Source organism: Chlamydomonas reinhardtii, chromosome 2 (genome assembly GCF_000002595.2).
Source record: "Chlamydomonas reinhardtii strain CC-503 cw92 mt+ chromosome 2, whole genome shotgun sequence".
NCBI lineage: Eukaryota > Viridiplantae > Chlorophyta > Chlorophyceae > Chlamydomonadales > Chlamydomonadaceae > Chlamydomonas > Chlamydomonas reinhardtii.
The window spans coordinates 8,656,212-8,669,779 of record NC_057005.1 but is presented as its reverse complement, the minus strand read 5'-3'; the positions used below and the strand labels follow the sequence as shown (position 1 = coordinate 8,669,779).

General features: G+C 59.2%; 4 protein-coding genes across 4 annotated transcripts; 3 read left to right on the top strand and 1 right to left on the bottom strand.

The window, feature by feature from the left end:
* The first annotated feature begins 171 nt into the window (after positions 1-171).
* Positions 172-3,274, top strand: CHLRE_02g142126v5 (uncharacterized protein). Its single transcript, XM_043060140.1, has 8 exons — positions 172-429; positions 600-741; positions 874-978; positions 1,196-1,264; positions 1,463-1,540; positions 1,706-1,747; positions 1,859-1,950; positions 2,133-3,274. The coding sequence occupies exons 1-8, from the start codon at positions 281-283 to the stop codon at positions 2,146-2,148; spliced, it is 693 nt and encodes a 230-aa protein (XP_042927899.1). The 5' UTR covers positions 172-280; the 3' UTR covers positions 2,149-3,274.
* A 67-nt stretch (positions 3,275-3,341) lies between these two features.
* On the top strand, positions 3,342-5,127 carry CHLRE_02g142106v5 (uncharacterized protein). Its single transcript, XM_043060139.1, has 2 exons — positions 3,342-3,751; positions 4,783-5,127. Exons 1-2 carry the CDS (start codon positions 3,742-3,744, stop codon positions 4,962-4,964), a joined length of 192 nt encoding a protein of 63 aa, XP_042927898.1. The 5' UTR covers positions 3,342-3,741; the 3' UTR covers positions 4,965-5,127.
* A 9-nt stretch (positions 5,128-5,136) lies between these two features.
* Positions 5,137-8,066, bottom strand: CHLRE_02g142086v5 (uncharacterized protein). Its single transcript, XM_043060137.1, has 10 exons — positions 7,826-8,066; positions 7,656-7,706; positions 7,433-7,501; positions 7,252-7,314; positions 7,029-7,120; positions 6,706-6,817; positions 6,469-6,570; positions 6,277-6,395; positions 6,013-6,163; positions 5,137-5,864 (listed from the first exon to the last, which is right to left on the bottom strand). The coding sequence occupies exons 1-10, from the start codon at positions 7,934-7,936 to the stop codon at positions 5,772-5,774; spliced, it is 963 nt and encodes a 320-aa protein (XP_042927897.1). The 5' UTR covers positions 7,937-8,066; the 3' UTR covers positions 5,137-5,771.
* Positions 8,067-8,191: 125 nt separating this feature from the next.
* Positions 8,192-13,327, top strand: CHLRE_02g142066v5 (uncharacterized protein). Its single transcript, XM_043060136.1, has 15 exons — positions 8,192-8,543; positions 8,790-8,889; positions 9,062-9,199; positions 9,329-9,384; positions 9,467-9,605; positions 9,787-9,853; positions 9,971-10,094; positions 10,195-10,246; positions 10,457-10,543; positions 10,789-10,872; positions 11,102-11,218; positions 11,337-11,512; positions 11,627-11,753; positions 11,887-11,994; positions 12,131-13,327. The coding sequence occupies exons 1-15, from the start codon at positions 8,491-8,493 to the stop codon at positions 12,578-12,580; spliced, it is 1,878 nt and encodes a 625-aa protein (XP_042927896.1). The 5' UTR covers positions 8,192-8,490; the 3' UTR covers positions 12,581-13,327.
* Positions 13,328-13,568: the final 241 nt, after the last annotated feature.

Sequence of the window (13,568 nt, the reverse complement as noted above, 5' to 3'; positions counted from 1 at the left end):
ACTGCACACAAGAAAGAAGGAGATAACAAGGGATAAACTGTGGGGCCCCGTCCGCCGTCCGCACTGGTTGCTCATCGCCGCTTGACACGCGATTCGTGTGCAATGCACACTAAGGACCCGCGTACACCTCAATCGTGTTCGAGCGTTCACATTATCGCTACAGGTCTTACAATACACACAAACACCAACATAGTTGCTTCTAGACTATAAAGACCAGCAAGTGAGAGACGCCCTACACCGGAATCCTTAGCGCAGGCACTGGTGCGAGTTTGGAGCACAAATGGTGGCGGACGTGACTCTTGAAAGCGCTATGAAGCGGCTAAAGCAGCATGTCTACAAGCAACGCGTGCGTGTGAAGGACTTCATTATGGACTTTGACAAACTAAACTCCGGATATGTGTTCCCAAACCATTTTTTGAGCGCATTGAGGTATGCAGAGGGCTTGGGCGCGACAAGGGCAGCTCGGGGCCAACTTAAAGACTTGATTCGGTCGTCAACCTCGGGGGCTGCAAGCAACCACCACCACCATCACCACATAAGCTTGTTGCTACAGCATTTTAAGGTTACTGTTGCGTATGCGTATGCCGATGTGCTCGCAGCATGGCTGGCATCGATAAATACCTGTCACCAAAGGAGCTGGAAGTCATCTGCGAGACATACAAGGTACAACGCGATGCCACGCTGGTTATGGTGGACCACCGGACTTTCCTGCATGAGCTGGAGCTCGTCTTTACTGTGCCGGTGAGGCCGTGCCGGTGTGGGGAAGGCGAGTGCCATACGAAAGCTGCAGGGAAAGAAGAGGAAGGGATCTGAATAGCCAGGCGTCCGTTGTCGTCGCTCTGTTCACCCGCCCACCAACGCCCGCCCGTACAGCATTTGGAGAAGGACCCGCTGGTGGAGGTGGCTACCGAACCGGCCGACCTCCTGGACAAGACCCGCTACCTCAAAAGCTCCCGCGTGCTGCAGCCACCAGAGCGGGTGAGCAAGGCGGGGTCAGCAAGATCAACGGGGTCAGGAGGACGGGATTGTCGTAACCTTGTCTGCTTTAAGCAGTTTGCGGTTGGTCCAGTGTACCGTATGCTGCAGCGTATGCTGGCAGCGGGATGAAAGGCTAGTAAACAGCGCCATAGAAACTAGCGTGCATGCAACTCACTTGTCCTATGATAGCATGCTAACTTTCCGTGATTGCATGCAGGAGGAGGCGGTGCAGGCGGTGATATGCCGCCTCAGTGACGTTTGCTATAAGCGCGGCCAGCCCGTCAAGGTTAGAATGCCATGTAGAGAGGAGGGACCCAAAAGGCAGGCAGTTTGCAAGCTAATTACGGTGCACATGTCAAGGGATGTGTTGGGCTTTGACGGGTACTATGGAGGAAACAACGTGCCAAGATGGAGGAAACGGTGTCATTAAATGCGTATTCACACTACCCGCACCACCCCGCGGCCCTGCACCAACCGCAAACAGGCCTTCTTCGATGACGCGGCGCGGGACGATCACAGCGCCAAGCTGTTCGGCCACGTCACGCTGCCGCAGTTCCGCCAGGTCGGGCACGTGGGCTGTGTACCGTATGCGTAATGCTGTCTGGTTCTCTGTGATGCGCGGCGCTTACCTCAGTTGACCTTCGTCACCTTGAATGCCCAAGCTCTCTGCCGTCATGCCATGAGCCCTGCCCTGACACCAGCCACTGCCGAATATAATCATGCTCAGGTTCTGACCACCAAGCTGGATTGGGTAGTGTCAGACCCTGAGGTGAGGACGGGACGACATACGGGCGGGCATCAAGCTGGCGAACGTCAACAACTCAGCGGGGCCCACGCGTCAGGACAACCCCATAAACTCACGGAGCGCCCCTTCTTACAGGTGTCTCTGCTGGCCGCCAAGTTCCTGCACGAGGACAAGCCCGAGTTCATCAACTACATCGCCTTCAGCTGCACCGTGGACCCACCGGAGCGGTGCGCGAATGCTTGAACAGTAGATGGAGGGGGCATGACATTAGGGGTGACATCGCAGGCAGCCCAGCTTGCCGGAAGCATTGGTTCAGGCAGAAGAGAGCAAGTATCTGGCAAACGCATTGCTCACCCTCAGCACACAGCAGGCGTTCACAAATGTTTCTGGCCCACCTCCAATCCTGCAGGTACTATGAGCAGTAGCGGGACGTGGCCAAGAAGCACAGCTTCGAGTTGCGCCTGGGCCGCACATGAGCTCCCTGCTGCAGTGCATATATATACATGGGCGCGCCCGGGCGCGATCGGGCAGTACCGTTACCGGGATGGACTTACTGGAAGGCTGCCGGATGTCTTGAGTGCCATGATCCTGTGTGTCCATGGCAGCAGCATGCTTTTGGCTGTTGCGTGTTGTGCTTGGGTACACGTCAGGTTAGGTGTGGGAAGGAAAGCCTACCTGCAGTCTCTTCCGGCGCATATCCAAAGTTCCGTGAAGGGGGCGAGATGATAATGGTATACTGCGACTACCTTGATAAGTGTATGTTTGCTGGCGTTGATATCTTGGGCTCCCTGTCCCAGGGATGGGGGCGGAATGGTGGAGCTCCAAATGCGTGCGGAATGCCCCAAGGATTAACGCACGCACAGCTGGCGAAAATAATATCGCATCCGCCTTGAAAACCTTTCGCATGGTTTTCGCCGGTCCATTGACCCGTCCATCGGCGGTATTTCCTTCCCATTCTGCTTCACCGGCATGCTTGAAACGCTCGTAGTATCCCTTACTGGGCATTCAAGCAGCTGGAGGACGCGTACCGGTGTTCTGCGTCGGGAAATTGCCAAGCATGTGGGGACATGCCGCCACAACCAGCGGCGTTGTCGCCCCATTCAACTCTTTTAGCAGTCTTTGTCGCCCAAAGTGCCTTATGACCAGGTGTGGTGGCCAGATTTTGGCCAGACAGGTCCAGAAGCAGCCACAGAAGGGCCAGTTTGGTGGTTTTGGGGCGGTGACCGCACCATTTCCGCATGGATTTTCGCACAGTTCCGCCGATGTGCGAAAGCAAGGGTCTAGGCGAAAAGCGTGCGAAAACACCATGCGGAATGGGCGGACTTCCGCCCCCATCCCTGCCCTGTCCAAAGTGTCCGCCCATTTCTGATGGGGTTCACGCGGACCCGGCACTGCAACCAGAGGCGTGCAGCTTTATCTATTTGCCGTGCCGTGTGCGGTGTGCCACAATGCCAAGCTACAGGATGGATACCTTGCCCGCTTCTCCTCCTAACCATCACCAAGCTGAGTCATGGCCTGCTCCCCGGCATGTCACTGTAATGTTTAAATGCGAGTGCAGACGGCAGTGGAGGTTATTGTCGCTTGCAAGCAGCGAAAGCGGTCAGCAGAACGCACTGATCCAAAACGCAACAGCCCCCGCCTCTCCTCGCCAGCCGCTCACAGCCGAAACTCTGCTTCTTTCTTTATCAGCCACAAACATCAGCCACAAACAATGCCTCGGAAACAACGCCTCGGAAACTTCCTCCCAACTAGTGCGCGGCCACAGCTCCCCTACCGAACGTCGCAGCACCTATCCTCACCATCAGCAACGCTTCCTCACCTCCGGTTGTGTTGTTGGCGTGTTGCACCGCATTCGGCCTGCCCGCCACAATTGTCGTACACATTCGGGCCCCTCTTCCGCTTTGCTTCGCCTTGTTCTTGCCCCTGTTTGTCACACTGTCGCCCGGCCATTGTTTTGCTGCACGCCGTTGCATTACGCTAGTGCTCGTCTACACAGCTCATCCGTGGACGCCGGTCGAATGCCTGCAGGTGCGCATCGGCTATGCTATCCGCGCGGTGTGGCGTCGCATTGAGTCTGTGTGGTGCTATCGCCTTGGCCGGGCGCCCGGAGCGTGAGGAATGCGCGTCAGCAAAACATCGACACAACCTGCCAGCTACCGTCGGTACAGTAACAGCGCGCGAACGACGCACCAATGCCTTGTCCCTTCTTGCTACGCATTTATGTGGGCACGGGTGGGAGCCACACACATCGGGACTACGCTTTCCTGCCCCTTGCCATGTTCCATCACGAGCACTGAGAGCAGACATGTTACCTCAAATGGATGGTAACCGCCGTCCGCTGGTGAGGCCGCCGAGAGCCTCCATGTATCAAATGAAACCAGGGAAACTGCTAGGCTGGTGGGTCGCTGGCGTGCTGGCGATACGCGGGGCGTGGCACGAAGCGTGCGGGACCAACCTGGAAACACCAGCGCCACCGACGCCCAGCAGCACATGTGGGAGGGAAGGGGGGGGGGGGGCGTAAAACACCCGTGGCACGACACACATGCATGCACGGGGGCCAGCAAGACGCGATCGACGCTCTTCGACCGATCAACCTCCAGGTTTGGAACCCTTGAACGCAGCGGTCATGCGCGCCATGCACGCGGGGCCCTGATACTCGATACCCAAAACCCTTGAGCTGTTTAGTATAACTGGCAGGAGCCAAAAGTTTTTCGCGGGTGGGCTTCCGCCCACACCGGACCATGGAGGCCAAAGGGCAGCGGCCCCGACGGCCGCCAAGGTTGCGCCTGTGGAGCAGCAATCACCTATGCAGGTAGCTGGCTAGCTGTATTCAAACGCCTGGTGGCTTGTGCTGGCGTGGTAACAATGAACCTCCAACAATAGTCAGCTTGTAGGGATGGGCTGCCGCATCAGGCGTGGGTGAGCACTGGCCTAAACGCGGGGCTGGTGGGCGCCTGGGCGGGAATGCGAGCTCCCCTGCCGCCGGCAGGCGGCAGCGTCCCTGGCTGTCCCTCTGGTGCAGACTACTCCTGCCGGCCCCGCCGCTGCTCATGCTGCAGATGCCCCCGGCCGCGCCGCCGCTACTGCCCCTCCCTCCGCCGCTGCCACAGCACTGTGGCACCGACAGCAGTGCGCCACCAGTCCACCACGGCCGCCATCACCGCGCCTGCAGCAGGATCGGCAGCCGCAGCAGTTATTGCCGGAGCCCCCACCTGCATTCTCGCCTCGGGGTCTCGGCTAAAAGTGTCAAGGCGTGCTGCTGCTCACCTTGCCAGGGCGGCTTTCAATAGACTGGAGCCGGAAGGGGAAGTGCTTCCGGCGGGGCTGGTGGGGCTGCGTTCTAGTACAAGAGAGCTGGATGCGCCGACACTGGCCGATACAGCACTGTGTTATCTTGCGCTAGGGACTCCTGCCTGGCAGGTTTGTTACAGGCGCCCAGAAAAGAGTTGGGCTGGGCGCACGAGGACGTTACGAGCGAATGACGTTGCCACTGATCGGCTTGACTAGTTCACCGTCGCCGGCATGCAACGATCCGTGGCCTTACCGTTATGTCTTCAAACACGTCAATTTCCGTGATGCTTACGTGAGACAGGATGCATACTCCCAACCAGGGGTGCCCCTTGCACCCCTGCTCCCAACCATGTAACGCAACGACAAGTAGCGCGGCACGCACAAGCGAAGCGCTAGCAGCAACTCAGTCGACCATCCTTGTGGGGATTTAACCCCGACAAGTGGTCCATGCAGCCTGGGACTCGGCACATCGCACACACGTGTGCACGCATAGCATCAGGTGCAACCCCGTACTTCAGTAAATGCTGCGAACCATACACACTTAACCGATGAGTCTAGTAGTCTGCAGCATCGTGTCATGTCGTCAACAAGTCATAAAACCGCCCAGCACTAAAACGCTCCATCCCAGTACGCGTTTCCGCACTCGAATGTTGCTCCCCACACCCGGCGGTACCATGGGGCAAGAAGTGCCCACTCGTTTTTTGAACGCACTGCACGTGATGCCCTTTGAACGTACAGTCATGTACCGTGGTCAGCTCTAGTTGTTGAAGACGAGGCCACCCAGCGACCTCGCGCTCTGATGCTGACCGCGCAGGTCGCGTAGCCCGTTGCCCGGCCCCAGCATGAAGTACTGCGGGTATGGGCCACGTGGGGAAGTTAGGTACTGGGCGCAAACGACTAGGGTCTTACCCATTAATGACCCCGGGAGACCGCAAGCTGCACAACTGCACACCTACAGATGCCCTAGGAAGCCGCCGCCATTCCCCGGTGCTGCACACCTTCTTGGTCTGCACACGCTCGCCGTCCCGCGCCGCAAACCCGGTGCCACCAGTTTTGAGCTCGATGACATCCTTGTCGCGGATGCGCTTGCCGCCGTAACTACCCTCCGTCTTGACGCATTTGGCGTACGTCTCCTTCAGCATCACGTCCCTGTCAAGTAATGGCGACGTGAAGCTTGGTTGGACACAACCATCAGCCATCTGCAGGCCAGATCAGATGGCGCACGTCCACCGCGCGCTCGACCGACATGGCCTCAATCTTACCCTGTGGGCGCCAGCACAACCAGCTTGGATGAATTGGTGAAGGTCTCCTTGGTGATGGGATCCATGTGCTTGCCCGGCTCACCCTCGGGCACTGGCGTCCAGTGCACGGCCACAAGGTCCTGAAAAGGGTGCGGGAGAATTTGGCCGTATCAATCGGCCATCCAGAGGTATGGTACGCCATATGCCACATACCTTCATGCGCAGCTTGTTGCCGCTGGCAGGGCACCGCGTCTCGCTGTCCGGCTTCTCCACCTTGTTTCCCGCGTCGGGCGTCAGCGAGGGCATCCAGAAGGCCTGGCCATAGGCAACCGTGGAGCAACAGGACAATGATGACATTCAGCTCCCGCTCACACTTCAAAAGCAGGTTTGCCTGATCTGCACCATTTTGTTCTCCTTGGCTCCCCACACCTTCCCGCGCCCCTGGCCCACCTTGAGCCCCTTCGCCCGGTCCTCCGCCTCCTTGATGGCCATCACTGACTTGGCACCGCCGCCGCCCGGGTTGCGCAGAGCCTCCGCCTCCTTTACGATTGCCGCCTCCAGCCTGTATTGGGCGGGCAAAGCTGAAGCAAGGTGCGCGTGGAGGCTAGTGGAGCAGCGGGCGTCACGAGCACCACGCCCCTCGTGCGCTGGACTGCGTGGCGTAGCAGAGGACAGTGGAGGCCAAGCAGGAACTACCAAACATCACGCCCAACTGCAGCAGGTCCAAGGCACCGACCTAAATCAACCTTAACGCCTCGCCCGAAATCCCTTACTTTGATGCGACGCCCTCGCTAACACCCAGATGGTTGCGGCGGTCGAACGCGACCAGTGCCGCCTCGTGCGCAATGGCCTGCTTCTCCAGCTCCTGCAACCGCACGGCCATAGAAAGAGCAGCGGCACCAATTCATCAACCGAGCGGCGAGAGAAGCTGTTTCCAGTAATGCCTGCCGCACTCGAGTGTGCGGACACTGCATCCGTTCTGAGCAGCGCGCGCACCTTCTGCTGGTCCGCCACCTGCGCCGCCTCGTACGCCTCCATGTTGCGCTTTATGGCTTTCTTCTGTGGAAACACGACACCAGGCACCAATCACCCTGTTTTGATGCGTTGAAACCCGTTGGCACTCCAGCACCGCATCGTGTTACGACTGCACTACGCTCACAACTCGACGCGTTCACACCTGCGCCAGAAGGTTCTCCAGAATTGCCTCTTTGCTGTACATGTAGCCGTCTGGCGTTATTACTGGGTCCTGCGGCAGTACAATGACTTTGGACTCGGCCACTGGCCCCGGACAGGCCAAGTCGGACATATGTACCCTTGCCGGCGTGCATACCCCGGCGCGCCTAGACCCCGGCATTCCTACCCGAGTCTGTGGATAGAGGGCATCACCGCTATGTGCATACCTTTGCCTCCATAAGAGTTAAACAACAGTCATCATAGTTGCCCAGCGAGTCCTGCATGCGGGGGCGACAGGCAGATTGCAGGGGCAAGAAGGTCCCCCGCGGGTACTCGCCTACTGCACGCCGGAACTGAAGGGGTCCTTGTGCGCCAACCCCGAACACTCATGATTCACCTTGCCTAGACGCTCCTTGACAGTGCCAAAGCCCAGGGCCTTGCGCTCCGCATAGCTTAGGGCTTCCGACCCCATGACGCCCGCATTTTTGGAATGCCGTTGCCCACCCATTTGTCAGGCTGAAGTTTCTTCGCTCTTATCGAGCTAAGTATGCTGTCCTTGGCCCTGTGCAAATAAAAGCCGAAGTGCTTGGTAAATGACTTGCACAAAACCTAGATGCCTTGATATCAATATGTCATAGTCTTGGCATAAAGCCCTGCCGGTGGCGGTGCACATAATCTCACTTGGCTATTTCTGCATGCGCATTGGGCCCCATCCCAGACCCAAGTTAACTAGCAGTAGCAAGCTATCCCCGCTATCATATGTGCACTCAAAATCTTGTTGTAGAGCTACCGGAGGTGAAGCACATAAGAACGCGTGGATGCCACACCGCTCAGGGTGTCAGGCTCTCTTCTACTCGTAGTCACGATGAGTGTATCATTATTATAACATTCTTTGAAGATATGAATCATACTTAGCCTGTGGGGCTTGGCCTTCGAGGAATGTCTGACAGGGTTCTTCCAGAAGGCGATGGGGCGCGCGCAAATGGCACCGTATCTGGTGAGGCTGACCTAGCACAAGTGTTGCTACCGCCCATTGGGCAGCGGAGCCGAAGAGGATTGGACATGGTGCCCGTGGAGCCGAAACAGGAGGACAAGTTTGCGAAGGCAATGGACAAGTGAGCGAAGTAAAAGGGTGGGATGGCACGTAATGTTGAGCGGAGCGGCATGGCGTGTGCGCGCGGGGAGGGGCGTTGCTGCGTGCCAACCTTAAGGCCTGCGCGTGAGGCTTCCGACGGCAATTGACGCTACATCGAGCAGTTGCAGCCCGAGTTGGAGCGGCTATACTTCTAGTGACGTTTGATCCGGGGAGGGGATAGCAGGCACCAACCCTGCCCATAACCCTTCCCAACTTCACTGTGCAGGGTGTTAGCAGAGCGCAGTGGGGCACAGGCGGAAGTTGCGCCCAATCACATCATTGCACGCGGGGAAAACCAAATGATGAGCAAACACGGCATCAGCAAGGTGGGTTTGGTGGCGTGGCTTGGGGATGGCATTTCAGGGAGCGGCTGAGCTCGGAAGGCCGATGTAGTGCAGGGCTTGCTTCAGCTGAGGCGGGGTGAGACATGGTGAGGGGCTGCCGACAGTCTTTCGGCCCCTCGACCTGTGTTGGGTTGTCCCGGACACATTGGTACAGGTGGGGCAGGGGGTGGTGGACAAGTTCAATGCGGCGCGGCACAACACCGCCATCAAGTCGGCGATGGGGCATCCTGGGCTGAATAAGCTCGTGGCGCGTGAGGAAGAGGAGAAGCGGCGGCGGAAGGCGCGGCTTAAGGTACGTGCATGCATGTCTGCGTCATGGCGACGGCACTGTGCCATGACAGGACAAAAAAGGCCTGACATACGTGAATACGCGCGCGCGCCTGGTAGAAACATGACTGCTGTGTCTTTTGGACGGCAACAGGAGCTGAAACAACAGCAGTTTGCCAGCATTAACGGCCGTCAGGGAGCGCTGAAAGGGTGAGTGATGATCGGAACTGCTTACGTGCTGTTTGCTGCGCGACGGGCTACTAACCTGTTACGGTTTGGTCGGGTGTCCCAGGATTCGAGCAGGCGAGGTAACGGGCGGCCCGCTGGCACACGCGGCCTCTGGGGGCGTGGAGGGCGAGCTGCCCAACGTGTACGCGGCACTGGGGCAACCGGTGCCGGCCAGCCGGGCGCAGAGCATGATGGTGCCGCAGGTGCGAATAAACTCAATGCAGTAGTCTGGCGTGCTCGTGTCGCGTACGGCTTGTGTGCATATTACGTGCTTCAAGGGTGCAGTGCATCCGCGGTGCGGGCTGAAAGAGAGCGAGACGCATGCATGTTCGTCGGGCGGGGCAAGGTGCACAATCCCGGAATTGTCCCGCCCTTCCATCACAGGCGCACGCTGCTATGGTGGCGGCGCAGCTCCAGGCCTCGCTCGCAGATGCAGCCGGTGCACGAAAAGGTAATCCGCAGCCAACTACTGCAGCAGCACTGTGGTGATTCCCGTCCGGGTTCTTACATTTAATTGATTGTTCTCTTAGATAACCGCCAGCGTTTGATGCGTCGGGGTCTGCTGCAGGTGCCCTGCCAGCCGTTCGATCATCTGCACCGAGTGCGGTGTATGCCGCGTCAAAGGGATGCAGCTCGGACGGTGCTAGCCCGGGTAGACGGCAACCCCAGCAGCAACAGCGCTGGAGGCGGCGGTGAGCCTGAGATGTGCGCTTGGCATGAGGAATTGTCATGACGGGTCATGGCCATGTGAATCTTATTTATTGTATCATGGCGGCGCGCAAATCCTTGCAGCGGCCAAGGGCGAGAGGGCAACGCCGAACCTGAAGTGCGCGCCAGCAGCCGGGTGGGTTACGGATGATGGATGTGGGTGATTTGGGTGGCGGTCTGGTGGTGCATGGTAACCCAGATACAGTTCGTATGGGCCACCTGTCGCCGAGGCATCACATTTTAGGTTGAGGTAGCTGACATGTGTGGTACTCGTGACTTCTTTGATGGCGCGTCAGCTATCGAGAACTTATGGCCGCTTCCCTCATGTGTAACAATCCCCGTGCAGGTCGGCAAGGTACTGGCGGAATTCAGCGGCCAGACCGACTGGTGTGCCGTGACCGTCATGCGACACAGTCTGGCCACCATTCTGCAGGTGTGTGCATGGAAAAATGCGTGTTGCTGTTGCGGGTGTACTGCTCTATGCCGGCTGTACCTCGCCGTACTAACCGTACACGGCTCACACGGGCGGGGAAGGGACATGCCATGACCGCGATGATTCTGCTGCCCACTCCGCAACACCCGCAAGTACCTCACGCCTGCTGGCACGCGACATAAGTATGTACGTGCTGTTCGGCACCTTAATCTGTAACACATCATAAACACGCAAAACACGCTCAGGCAAACGTGCGCGGCTGGCTGGTTCGGCGGCGGTGGCTGGCCAGTCCGCACGCGCTGGTGGAGGCGACCAAGGCGGCACTCCAGGTGCGGGGTGCAGTCGGGCAAGCCGCGGCCAGTGGGCAGTGGGTGCCCATGCACGGTGCCCATGCCATGACGGGTAATGCCGACCCATAACGGCGTGCTCCTACCCGGTGGGGCTGTCCCGTCTTTTGTATTTCATAAATGAACTTCGCGCTAACGGGAACTTGCTAGCCACTGCTTGGCGCTCATTGCTGGCCCTTCCCTGCTCTGTACTGCCTTTCACTTGTCGCAGGCAGATCAGCTGCGTGATGAGCGGCGCGCCGCGATGCGCGCGGAGCTGGAGCGGCGGGCCATGACACGCAAGCAGAAGGAGAAGGCGTCCAACATCATCAACATGATATTCAGCCAGGTGGGAGGTGGTGGTCGGTTGGTGGGGTCTGGCGCGTGGCAGAGGTGTACCGCAATTGCGACATGACGCTTGCAAACTTGACACGATACTAGATAATGCCGGTGGAATGGAACCGCAGAAGAGCATCGCTGGCAAGGCCGCAGCTGGTGCTGCTGCGGGGTCTGACGGCATTGGCAGTGGCGAGGAGGGCCTCGCGGCGGCCACCGCGCCGGCGCTGGCGGCAGCTCCTGGTGGCGTGAGCTTGGGCCGTGCAAAATGGAACCGCCTCACCAAGAATGTGGATCTTGCCAAAGAGTGAGTGACCGTCTGGTGGGTCAGGTTCTGGGCTTGTATGGCACTGCCCATGTTGTTTTGTTTTCACTCGACTCTTCAGCCTCTGTTGCAACCTCCCCGCAACCTCGGCCACAGGCAGCTGGAGCAGCAGTCGTTCGGCGACACGCTGCTGGACAGCGACAGCGACAGCGACCTGTCCGACATGGGCGCAGAGGACGTGGCGCTGGTCAAGATGCGCGCACGCACGCCGCCCTGGCAGAAGGTATGGGATTAGTGTTGGGGCGGGCAGCACGGGCAAAGGTCACCGAGCATGGTCAGCAACCCGTAACGCACGGGGTTTACCTCTGCACGACCTTAAACTTCCGGCTTGATCCGACCGGCACTCGTGCCCGCAGGTCGAGCAGAGCCAGTGGGAGGGACAGTGGGCCAAGCTCAACAAGCGCACTCACCGCGGCGCGTTAGATGTGCTCTGGGACCTGGAGGAGAGCGGCCGCCGAGTGCAGGTGGGTCGCGACCAGGGCATCGGACCTGCAGTCGGGGCTTGGTACTGGTTGGATACCGTATGCGGCACGAGCACAGCGCCAGGCAGGCACAGCTGTAGCCTACCGCTCGTGCCTTGTGCTGTTTGGCATGTAACAGGCCGTCAAGCAGCGGCGCGCGGACCGGTCAGGAGCGGTCGGCAGTGGAACGGCGGCAGCCGCTGCCCCCGGCGGGCTCGACAGCGCTGGCAACCCAAGGCCTTATAACCCAGCAACGGAGCCGTTGCCGGCCGAGGTGGTGAGCGAGCTGCTGGTGCACCGCTACATCGACAAGTACACCAGGATGGGGCTGTTGGACCACCTGCCCCTGCGCGGCGCAGCGGAGGCGGCGCTCGCTAAGCAAGAGCAACAGCAGCGTGAGGCGGCGGCACGCGCAGCGGAGGATCGGCAGAGGCGGCAGCGGGAGGCGGCGGACCGGGAGGCGGCAGAGCGGGAAGCGGCAGAGCGGGAGGTGGCAGAGCGGGAAGCGGCTGAAGTGGCCGCGGCAGGCGCAGGTGCAGGTGGGGGCGCGGTGATGGTTGTGCCCGGGGTCGAGCTTGGTGCGCGCTGATTACGCTGCGCTTATTATCGTTGAACTGGCAGCCGGGTACGGTGTGTTTCGGACTAATGAGCGAAGTGAAGCAGCGGACAGTGGTTGGGTCAATTGGCACATATACGTGGCAACAACTGTATCAATCAAAGCATTGTGGGTGGCCGCTGCGGTTTGCCAGGCGCACACAGGGGCGGTTAGTGGCGACAGGTAGGGTGTGGCAGGCCGCGTTCGGGCCGCGTGCAGTTCCCTACGAATGCTGCCAGCCCGGATGCCCCATACTACTAGGGGACACCCGGGGCGAGGGCGGGAGGGCGATGACGTTATGTGGGGGCTACAGACGGGTGGGGTAGGCGCCAATCGAAGACGGTAGGTGGGGCGTCAATGGGGTGCAGAGGGAACCGGCCGGGGGCGGGGTGGAAAGTCATGTGGGTGTACTGGGGATGCGGGAGGTATGAAGTGGTGCGAAAGGTAGCAAGTGGTGCGGAAGGGGCAGAAGGTATGAAGTGGTGCGGAGCTGCGATTATTGCAATATGTCCTGTGTTTGCGGTCTGTTCGGCGGCGGGGGCAAGCTGGCGGAGGAAGTGGTTAAGCGTGCCCCAGTCGACGGCGTCAGGGGCGGTGTGCCGACTGGAGGCCGGTGAAGGTGTGTCCGTCCAACCCGGGTTCACTCGGGGCGTGCCCATACACGCTGCACCGTCCAAAGACCAAACCTTGCCTAATGCTTATAAATGACAATTATATGTTATGACTTGTTGTTTTAAGCCCTGGCGCAGCCTTCCCGCTCGCCGAGCTCGCGAAATGCAGCGACATGCCCCGACATTGTGCACGAAGAGCTGCTTTTAGCCCTAGAAAAGCCTTGAATTCCCATTCTTGTAGCTGACAGTAGACACGGCATCAATCACGGTTTAAAAAAATGGCTCCTCGAGGGGCATCGGTCGCGAAATTGCCGGTCGGCAGAGCCTCACATTTTGCCCCGGGATACATTCCAATGCAATATTGGGTATCT

Bases quoted from the DNA above. Each gene is read 5' to 3' on its own strand.
- CHLRE_02g142126v5 (XM_043060140.1), top strand. From the start codon at position 281: ATGGTGGCGGACGTGACTCTTGAAAGCGCTATGAAGCGGCTAAAGCAG. The intron at 430-599 runs GTATGCAGAGGG...ATGTGCTCGCAG, and splicing joins CATTTTTTGAGCGCATTGAG to CATGGCTGGCATCGATAAAT. The intron at 1,748-1,858 runs GTGAGGACGGGA...CCCTTCTTACAG, and splicing joins GGGTAGTGTCAGACCCTGAG to GTGTCTCTGCTGGCCGCCAA.
- CHLRE_02g142086v5 (XM_043060137.1), bottom strand. From the start codon at position 7,936: ATGGGTGGGCAACGGCATTCCAAAAATGCGGGCGTCATGGGGTCGGAA. The intron at 7,502-7,655 runs GTATGCACATAG...GTACTGCCGCAG, and splicing joins TAACTCTTATGGAGGCAAAG to GACCCAGTAATAACGCCAGA. The intron at 7,121-7,251 runs GTGCGCGCGCTG...GTGCGGTTGCAG, and splicing joins AGGTGGCGGACCAGCAGAAG to GAGCTGGAGAAGCAGGCCAT.
- CHLRE_02g142066v5 (XM_043060136.1), top strand. From the start codon at position 8,491: ATGGTGCCCGTGGAGCCGAAACAGGAGGACAAGTTTGCGAAGGCAATG. The intron at 8,890-9,061 runs GTGGGTTTGGTG...ACATTGGTACAG, and splicing joins GCAAACACGGCATCAGCAAG to GTGGGGCAGGGGGTGGTGGA. The intron at 10,544-10,788 runs GTGTGTGCATGG...AAACACGCTCAG, and splicing joins GTCTGGCCACCATTCTGCAG to GCAAACGTGCGCGGCTGGCT.